At 42.7% G+C, this 9,849-nt stretch overlaps 1 protein-coding gene across 1 annotated transcript; it reads right to left on the bottom strand.

Moving 5' to 3' along the window:
- Positions 1 to 318: 318 nt before the first annotated feature.
- Positions 319 to 9,637, bottom strand: CDCA7L (cell division cycle associated 7 like). The gene is made up of 8 exons (XM_029084407.1): positions 9,509 to 9,637; positions 8,668 to 9,018; positions 6,700 to 6,774; positions 5,036 to 5,212; positions 3,489 to 3,620; positions 2,522 to 2,671; positions 1,077 to 1,213; positions 319 to 726 (listed from the first exon to the last, which is right to left on the bottom strand). Exons 2-8 carry the CDS (start codon positions 9,013 to 9,015, stop codon positions 696 to 698), a joined length of 1,050 nt encoding a protein of 349 aa, XP_028940240.1. The 5' UTR covers positions 9,016 to 9,018; positions 9,509 to 9,637; the 3' UTR covers positions 319 to 695.
- Between the last annotated feature and the right edge of the window lie 212 nt (positions 9,638 to 9,849).

Below are 9,849 nucleotides of genomic sequence, written 5' to 3'. Positions count from 1 at the left end.
TTTTTCTTTATTGGGATGATGTTTAAAATAGTTTAGGGTTTGTTTGTTTGCTTGTTTGATTTTTTTTACAAAACACTCCTCCACTTTCATGTTTCAGTGATTAATTGCACTTTGGAATAAAAAAACCCCTCATCCTCTCACTGTTAGGTTGCATCAGCTTTGGCTGGAATAGAATGGCACTGAGATGAAAGTACCCTTCCCTTTTCTGGAGGGACAAGTTCAATAAACTACATGTGGAGGAACAGGTTCAGAAAGCAAGGAAGGGCTGGAAAACTGAATCTTTATGGCCGAGCTGGAACACAAGGGCCTCTTTCTTTCTTTAAAGACAGAGTATGCTTTACAGCTAGTTGTTAAACACCCTTTCTGCACACTTGCACAATTATATAAATAAAAATATTGCTCAAATTGACCAAGTTCTCTATCATGTGGTTGTGCAGCTCTATTAAAAATTAACCACTCAAGGTTCAAGAGTGCCATTTCACTTAACATATAGGTCTGTGCATGTAGATTTCTCTACCAAAACATTTTCCTGAGAGATCTTTTGCATAAGACCACATCAATCAAAAAGTTGCCAACACAGAAATGCATATACTATACTCTACAATTCTATCTTATATAAACATAGTAGTAACCTTTTGAAGTCAAGATTTGTCAACATATTAACCAGTTGCAGGCACAGCTTGAGTTCAGGGTTCTCAGTTCCCATCTGCTAGCTGCTTCTGTAAACTAGAAGACACGTGAGAGAACAGTGTTAGTGCTTTTTAGGAAACTCAGGTTCCCCATAAGCAATTTCCATTGCTGAAGATGACAGCTTCTAAAACAGCACTTCCATATGCCTGAAGCAATCAATACTGATTTCAAAACAGGGAAAAGCATTTCAATGTCTTAGGCAAATAAGTTGTTCACACAGATAATATGACTCAGTTCAGCAAAGCTGATTTCAGCCTAGGAGAAATCTGAAGTCCAAGAGATTTCTTTTGGATAGACCCAGGATCTGACCCAGGCCACAGACGTCAGGTATTATTTAAAGGGCTACAACAGTTTAAAAAAGAACAACCGCAGGGCACTACCCTCACCTTTCCAGGTACTCCTTAACGTTGTTGTAGCCGTAGAACTTGGCCAAGTGGATGAGCATGCCCGTGGCACAGCGCCCGTCCCGCCGACGGCAGTAGCTGCAGTTGCACACGCCGCGACAAGGAGGACAGATCCAGGCCTGCAGGAGGGTGAATGGGGGAGGGAGTTAAAGGCAAGCCATAAGTAAGGTTATATTTGCCTTCCTGTTGCTCAGACAGACAAGAGTATGGCTTCCTTACTGCATTATTGTTCAGTGCAACATTTTAAAAGCCTGAATCAGCCGCCCAACCACCCTTGTTAACACTTTCCAAATTCTTCCAAATAATATCATAGAATGGTTTGGGTTGGAAGGAACCTGTAAAGGTCATCTAGTCCAACCCCCGGCAGTGAGCAGGGACATCTTCAACTAGATCAGGTTGCTCAAAGCCCCATCCAGCCTGACCTTGAATGTTTCCAGGGATGGGGCTACTGTGATGATTAAGCACTACCCTGTTTGCTTGAATACTTCTTACTCTGAAGACTCAGGCTTTCTGGTTTGTTCAGTATGAATTTAAAACAGAATAAAGGCATCTGCAATGCCTATTGAGAACTCATCCTATGTTAGACTGACCATAGTGAACTCCCTCAAAAAAGAGGGGTAGCCCCTTGTGACAAGTTCCAATGTCTCTGCCGGCTGGCACTGCCCTGTTCCTGGCAGTGCAGGACCCAGCGTGTAGATGAAGCCGGGCACCTCCCAGCTGCTCAGCAACTGAACAGAGAGGTGCAGGCGCCAAGAGCCTGCTAAGTTACAGTACAGCAGCCATTGCCACACTGGGCCAGCACGTCAGAGCCTTTAGTTCTTCATTGTCCCTCAGGAGAGCCCAGAAGCCCATCTCTAAAGCAGAGGTGGGGGAGAGGAGGTCCCAGAACAAGCTAAGCACAGGAAGGATGATTCTGCCAAGAGGTTTTTTTTTTGTGTAGCTATGTGCCTCATTCTCTGGCAGCAGCCTGTGCTCTCTCCTTGCCCAGTGCCTCAGGGGACAACAGAGGAAAGGCAACCAACCCTAAGACTGTTAGGTATCCTTCTTTTTTCCTCCTATTTAAAAACTAGAATCTAAAACAAGGAACCTTCTTTGTGTGCCACATTACTGAAAGCATTAAAAAAAGGTATGTTTTGGTATTTTTCTAAAAGCAGACAGATTCTTTTTCTTAGAAGCTCTCATGCTTTCCCTCCACTATCTGGTAAGCAAGTGGAGCTTCAAAGCATGAAGACGGATGGATTGTAACCCAGGTCCAGGACCCTCCACTTGAGTTCCAACAAGATCAGTGTCAGTCATAACAGTACAACAGATCTTCTCATGGCAAAAAGCTTTGAACACCACGTTATCATGAGCATATACTCATCACAGCTTACTCACAAAACCGTATTCATTACACTTTCTTTCCAAGCCCAAGAGATGATACTTACTGGATCAAGCAGTGCTGATTTCACATCTTCCCCATATCGATTTCGAAGACATGGGCCACAAAACTGCCCCCTTACTCCTCCGCAGCCCTGGTTGCGACAGATTGTCTTTGTATCAATTGTCTTTTGTCGACACTGGTGGCAAGTACTACCCTAAAGTTGGAAAGGAGAAATGCATATGTATGAAGGACATCTTAAATGCTTGTTGCTGAACTTTCCTAATATATCTGCTGATAGCAAAGCACAATCTTCAAACCAAAGTCAAATTCAGCAATGAAAATCTTAGTAAGAACCATAAATTCTGCGATTATAATAGATCATATTATCTGGAGAGATGCTAGGAATTTTAGAGACAGTGCCCAGCCTCAGTTGTATTGGGAGTCTCAAACTACATGAACCTCATGTCACAGTTACGACCCTTTATCTGGGAAAAAGCTAAAGTTATTCAGAAAATGACCTTCTGACTTACCTCTGCAAATACAATGAAGCGTGAAATATACAGTAAGCTGATCATCTAGAACTTTACAACAGTAACAGCCAAATCCAGTGAAGGAAAGGAGGAGGAGTTCTATCAAGAGCTTTGAAAACTACCCAACAAGGAGCAGTAGGGATCACTACTATTTAATTGTACAACCACCACAACATTTATATTAAGTGAGAATGAGAGATAAAAGGGATGTTAGCTCTTATCAGTGGTGAGTCATAGCTATAGCAAATACCACTTAATGGCTCTATGGCAAGAAAGCACTTCTTTGCAGAAGCAAAAAGTTGATGGGGCATATCAACCAGCAGGGGCAAGCCCATGGAACCCTGGCAGAGCTTCAAAGCTGTGCTCCTGTAATATAATAACTCAGAGCTGCATTCTCCAGAACCTCAGGAAATCATTCCTTTCAGCAAACACCAGCTGAACTATTAGGAGACTTGCAATCTCAAGCAAATGGACACAGTAAAGAAAACAGCAGCCACTTACCAGAACTTTGTCATAGATTTTGTCTTTAACAGTGATTGCAATGTTGTCCAAGTCCTCCTCGGTAATATCTTCTACTGGACGGTGAAATGAATACTTTGATGATCTCCTTCTTTTGCGCACTCCACAATTCCCCTGCTAAACAAACTCATCTCAACACCTTTTGTCTGGTGTCATGAAGACTCTGTCACCACACTTGGTGACAAATTCTTTCATTTATAATGCGTATGCAGTCTAGAGGGGATGGACTACAGGCTCATGGACCACTGGAAGAAAAGGAAATAGAGTTTCCAAATCATCACTGCCTTTTTCTCTCTAATCTTTTCTCTACTCCATTTATTATTTATTCTGTTTATATGTTCTTCCTTCTCATCATTGCTACTTCTATTTCCACATCCTAACACGTTCTGCTGCTACCTCCTTTTCTTTGCATTCCTGGCACACCTCCACTGTAACTCTCCATAGTCCATTTCTTCCCTCTCAAAATAAGGAACTATAACCATCTGCCTTCCCATGCTTTGCTCCTTCAGTCTCTTAGCATGCTCTCTGATTGCTTTCTCCAATGACAATCTCTGATGTCCTGCAAAAAAAAACCTTTACTGAAGTTTTAGGTTAGTCCTGCCATACCCAGCCCTTTGTTATTATCCTATTTGTTATTAGGAAGAGAGTCCTCTACTCACTATTAAGTGCTCTTTTTTTCCTTCCAAATATCAGACTCTTTGGCCCCAATCCATGGATTGCCATTGTGCCCCTCAGGAGATTTCAGATTTCATGTACAAGTCTCAAGTGATCTTTAGCCTTCCACCTGCCCCACTCTTAACACCTAATCTGTCCTTCACCCTAGACCAGCTCTGTTCTCTCCACAATAGATGTTTACCAGCCCAGGTTCCCATTCAGCGCTACTCCACCTTGTTGAGTAGCCAAGTTCCCTCTATAATGCTTCAACTATGCCCAGCACTCATTCCTATAAGCAAACTGGAATCCATCCTCTACCACGTACAGGCACAAACCTGAGAATCTTGCTCATCAAGGCTATACAGTAAATGTAACTAAGACAAATGGCCACCATAAGCCAAGGGACAGAAAAACAGATTTTAAAAAAGTGCGGAAGAATGAAATCTGCAACTTTTGAGTGGCGAGCCAGTGTAGCAGCAGTTTGCTAACTTCCCTCTGCTATTTCCAGAGAGGGGTTTTTGCTAACTTTTCCTGAGCCTGAAGATAAAGAACTGCTTTGTCACCTCCACCAGACCCACTGGTCACTCAAAGGCTTTGTGGGCTCTAATAATTTTCAGATAATAAATAAATAATAGACCATAAGTAAACTGCCTTGTTCTGTTTTGGACAACACAGGTCACAAATAAAGCCCAGTTAACGGGTGAAAGATGAGGCAGGAAGGCCTGAAGACAAATTCTTCTGTAGCTAATCCCAAACCAAAGGTTCTCATTGACTTTCTGTAGGATGTGATGTCTGCTCTAAGTGTTGGCCAATAATTTAAACAAATGTTTCCTAATCCCTGACTACTGGAGATACCAAAGTCTGGCAAATACCACACTGAGTCTCTTCTTCAAGAGGTTTTGTTGTCTATAGCTACGGAATTGTTCTGCAAATTTAACAGCTGACACAGTAAATTTTTCCAAGGCAAATTTCTCTGGCGGTCGAGCATTTCTGGTTGGGTTCATGCGACGTGCAATCTGGCCTTCAGAAAAGGTCCTCCTTGGGATTTTCTTCTGTTTCTGGAAAGAGAAGATGATTCCAGTAACTGTCCTTTCAGTTATGTTTGTAGTGTTAAACACCAGAAATTATCTCAAAATGTCTGTACCACACCTGTGCTATCATGAATTAATCCATTCTTCTCCCACTCCTTATTTTTTAAGCCAAACCTCACCAATTTCTGGCATACTTAAGTGTTCTCCCTACATGCTACGTCTTCTGGATTCTTTTAAGACACCACACTTTCACAGTCAAATTCTATTCCAATTAACATCACAGAACTATACCAAAATTTTCTGTATGGCACATTAAGGTAGAAGTTAGTTCTCACTGTTTTCCAGCAGCTAAGGGTTCAGATTTTCCTACCAATTGACTACATCTTCAAGGAATAATCTGAATTCTAGTTTATTTTCTTTTATACTTTTTAAATTGAAAGGGCATTGATAAGTCTCTTCTCCTACTTCCAGATTCCTACATCTGGAAATTACTAGGAGGCACAAGATATCCTTTTCATATTGTCACACCTGGCCGTTACTGCATGACTGAATTCATGCAACAGAAGTCCTGCACAGATACCTACCATAAAGGCATCTACTCATCTAACGGGATAAACAAGATATAGCAAGCAAGTCTGCTTGCTACTGTTCTCTTATTTCCTTCAAAAGAAGTGAAGGCACATCACAAGGAGACAGGCTGGAAGTCAAAAACCAAGCAGAAGAGATAACTAGAATACTCCTGATGCCCTCCCCCTCCTCAAGTAACAATACTACATATAAGCAGTGGGCTTACACATGTATTCAAAGGATGTTTTAAGTTTCTATAGCATTTAACTAGAGCTAGCAAGGTTCCAGCCTTTCAAAGACTGTATATAATCTGGCTTCACCTTTTCACCCGACAGCTACCACAGCAGAATTTCTACATGGGCTTCCCAAAGACATGGCCCTTCAACTTTTCCTCAAATCTCTCCAGTTTGTAATATATGTGAAAAAACATTACTCTATAGAGAACCTAGAGGGGTTGACAGTTCTCTGCTTCTAGCTAAGAAAGGTCAGTTGAAATAACTACAGTATCATTCTGGGTTCGTGTTGAAGTGGTTGAATTTCATCAGCACAGCTTTGCTGGGAAGTGTGGATTTTAAAAGCAAAGCCTGCAAGAGAGAAATTAACAGGGAAATTAACAGCATCTAAACCCAAAGGAAAGCAACTACTCTTCCTTATTCCCACATACACAGACATTTGTCTAGCATCTCAACAGTATTTCTGGGGCAAAAAATGAGAAAGCATCATCGCACTTTGTTCTCCATTCTTCTTCATAAATTATCTGACAAACTTCCATTTCCTCATCTCTGGTACTTATATCCTGACCAACAGCAAATCTATACAAATAAAGTGAATAAAACCAAAGAAAACCAGAACAAACTTGGTGGAAGTGTTTCATCAGGAAACACATTAATCCTAAGTCTAGCAAAACCAACTATCACCTCTAGCCAGTACCAGAGACTTACCGAAGGAGTCGAGGTGGGCGTTTTCACTGGGAACAGGTCGGGTATGGAATTCAGTTCCGCCAGGAGCTGGGCAAGCTGAAATCAACAGTGATGCCGCATTAAAAACTCACTGCAAACAAGCAACACCTATCATCCACTCTTCATATGGACTCTGAATTATATCTAAACACATGAAGTTTCAGTGCATGAAACCTTTCTGGAGGCACTTTGTTTCAGTTGGGCTCATAAAAGGGGTTTGTTTCCCCCTGAATGAGCAAAACTCTGCAGGCAGTACTAATTCCACAGCTCCCATTAATTCTTACTGGGACTTAGAATTGGCTAGAAATACATCCAGTCCTGTCCAAACAGCACTGATGAAGCACATTACAACATGGTTACCATACCTATGATCGATAACGAGAAATTCACAGGAGGGAGGGAAGGAAGACAGGGTGCCCTTGGCCAGAAGACTGTAAGATGTTCCCTGTGGGCAGTTTTACTGAATGACTGCTGATACACCTGTGCTTTTTACCAGAGAACCCAGAGTGTTCCCTTAAGCAGTGACATTGCAGCAGGGAAACTCTGCTCATCATTTTTCAGTGGTCCTTAGTAGCAATAAGTAGGAACATCCCTTTTTCAATCATGACAGATAGTGCTGATTTGACAAATGCTGCAAACCACAGCCAGTGATGCTACGTACCGTGCCCACTGCTTTGTGCAGATACACACAGCACCAGGGGTCACGCTCGTTTGCAAAGTCCTAAAACAACTGAGCCCCACTGGCAATTCCCTAAATGTGGCATATGCAGTATCAGAAGCACTTCATCAGGATGATCTGTTGCACCATGCAGGAGATGTCCTGGAGGTACATTTCAACAGAAACAGTGGCTGAGAGGTGTAGAAAAATACTGACCTGTTCTGGAAGGCCAGGATGAGGCTATCTTCTGAAAAGCCAGCCATAGCAGGGATGAGCCAGGCTGCTAGCTGTCCCTGAGACTGCCACACCAATCATGAGATTAGAAGCTGGATCCAGCATCTCTCAGTAAATACTTCAGTGTGGCATATATTAAGAACTACTTAATGTCATTACAGTACCACAACTACGATGCTAACAAATTTCACACTGGTTGAATTAGAAGGAAGAGTAGAAGGTGAGAAGGGTGGAAGAGCAGCAAGACACAACAGCAGTGAGGATACAAGACAGATTAGAAACATGGGTACAGAACTATGGTTTTTACAGGAGCTGCAGGCCCACACACCCAAGAGGTGTTCTTGAGCCCCAAGACTGCTTGGAAGCTGCAACTTTTACTGCAATACAGTGAAACTGAAGGAGCCACTGAGGACCCAACATCAACTGGGATCTACATGGCAGCATGAGAATTAAAGAGAGCTCGTGGCATTTTGGACAATAGGAAAAAAAAAAACAGAAGAGCTAGGGAATGATGAGTGTCTCCTTTTCCACCCCTATGCACACACATTCACACACTTGCAGTAGTCATATAGTAAAGCATCACTGTAAACATCACATCCCACACAACTGAAAAATTACGTTTATCATTCTTAGCAGTTTTTAGCTGGCTTTCCAATCAGTAACTGCAGCAGATCTGTCAGACAATGAAAGTAGAAACTATTGTGCAAATGACAACACAAACCACCTGAAGGGACCAGCTGGTTGTCCGACATGTTCTAAATATAAGCCCGCAACTTGGGCATCTATAATTTTGTTCACATCCATGTACAAAATACTTGGCTCAACTCGGGTTTTACACCTGAGCAGACTAGTCCTACTTGAGGCTATTTTAGGGGTAAAAGTCTGAGTGCTGATGGTCCTCTAGGGTTTTCCCAGGTAGAAAAATTCAAGTACAAACCACAGTGAAATTTTCTGAAAATCCCAGCACAGCACCAGTGGGGACCCCAAAACTCAAGTGTGTTGAAGCTAAGTACTCAGATGTAAACGTCAGAGAACAAAGCACTGTTCCTAAGTCTTACCATGGCTTTATTTTCTTTAATATTCATGGCTCTCTTAAGCAGAGCACTGGAACTTTCCTCTTGTGTTTCTTTAATGTCTTCTTCAGACTCTGAAGCAGAGCCTTCAAGTTTGTCCCACTGCGTGCAGCTTATTTCTTTTGAAAGAGGTGTGAGGGATTCATTGTCCTTTAGAGGTACATTAGAAAAAGTGTCTTCAGGCACTTTTTTCTCAGACGACTTTCTGGTGGGAAACTGCAAGGCAACACGAAGGCCAAAGCTTCTTCTCTTGGGGGAAACTTTCTTCTTCGCCTCTTCTTCCTCACTACCCAATAAATTATTGTGCTCTTCATCACTCAAGTCCGACTCCATTGCCTAGAGGAAAGAAGAATTCTATTTCACATTACTGGCTGTGATATGAGAAAGGTCATTCTTAAATCACTAATTCTAGGCAGCAGTCTCACCACCTGAAGGCACTGTTATAAATTCACCTAAATCAACAAATTTTTAAAAGTTCACAGTATGTGACTTCTCCCTGTGCAGAGACCAACACAAAATCTACATATTAATATTGCCTGGGATACAGACACAGCTGTCTTCAGAGGAACAATCTTGCCCAGCACAGTCAGTCTACCAGAAGGCAAAGAAGTTCTCATTTCTAATACGTGACATTATATTAAATAAAGCTTTTTTGCTCTTTTAGGATGACACATACTTTCCTTCAGCATGAATAAAGAACATCACAGTATTCCTTCGTCAGAAAACAGAAACATCAGAAACACTCCAACTACAATATGAGGTTTATACAGAAGAGACGGAAAAAAAGAAGTCAGCATATACACTGAGGTGCAGGTGCTGCCTTTACCAGAACTCCGTCCTTGGTCACATCCACCTCGCTCGAAGCGAAGCCCTCGAACGCTTCTGTTTCAGAGTCAGTGTCCTCAGTGAAAATCTTCTGCAGTTCTTCGGTGAGATACCTGGGCTGGAATCGAACCTCCTGTGAAAACAGCGGCCAGCGGCCGTGAGAGCCGGGCAGACACGGCGCAGCCGCCCCGCACAGTGCAGGGCGCTGAGGGTCCCGCAGGCACCAGCGGGAGGGCACCTACTGCGAGAGCTCCCGGCAGGCCAAGGGGCAAAGCGGGAGACACCCCGGCTCTCAGCACGGCGCCATCCTGACCTAGCAGGAATTTTTCCCCTCACGTTTAG

Source organism: Antrostomus carolinensis, unplaced genomic scaffold (genome assembly GCF_000700745.2).
Source record: "Antrostomus carolinensis isolate BGI_N321 unplaced genomic scaffold, ASM70074v2 scaffold35903, whole genome shotgun sequence".
In the NCBI taxonomy this organism is placed as follows: domain Eukaryota; kingdom Metazoa; phylum Chordata; class Aves; order Caprimulgiformes; family Caprimulgidae; genus Antrostomus; species Antrostomus carolinensis.
Note: the sequence above shows the minus strand (reverse complement) of the source record. Positions and strands in the feature narration are given on the sequence as shown.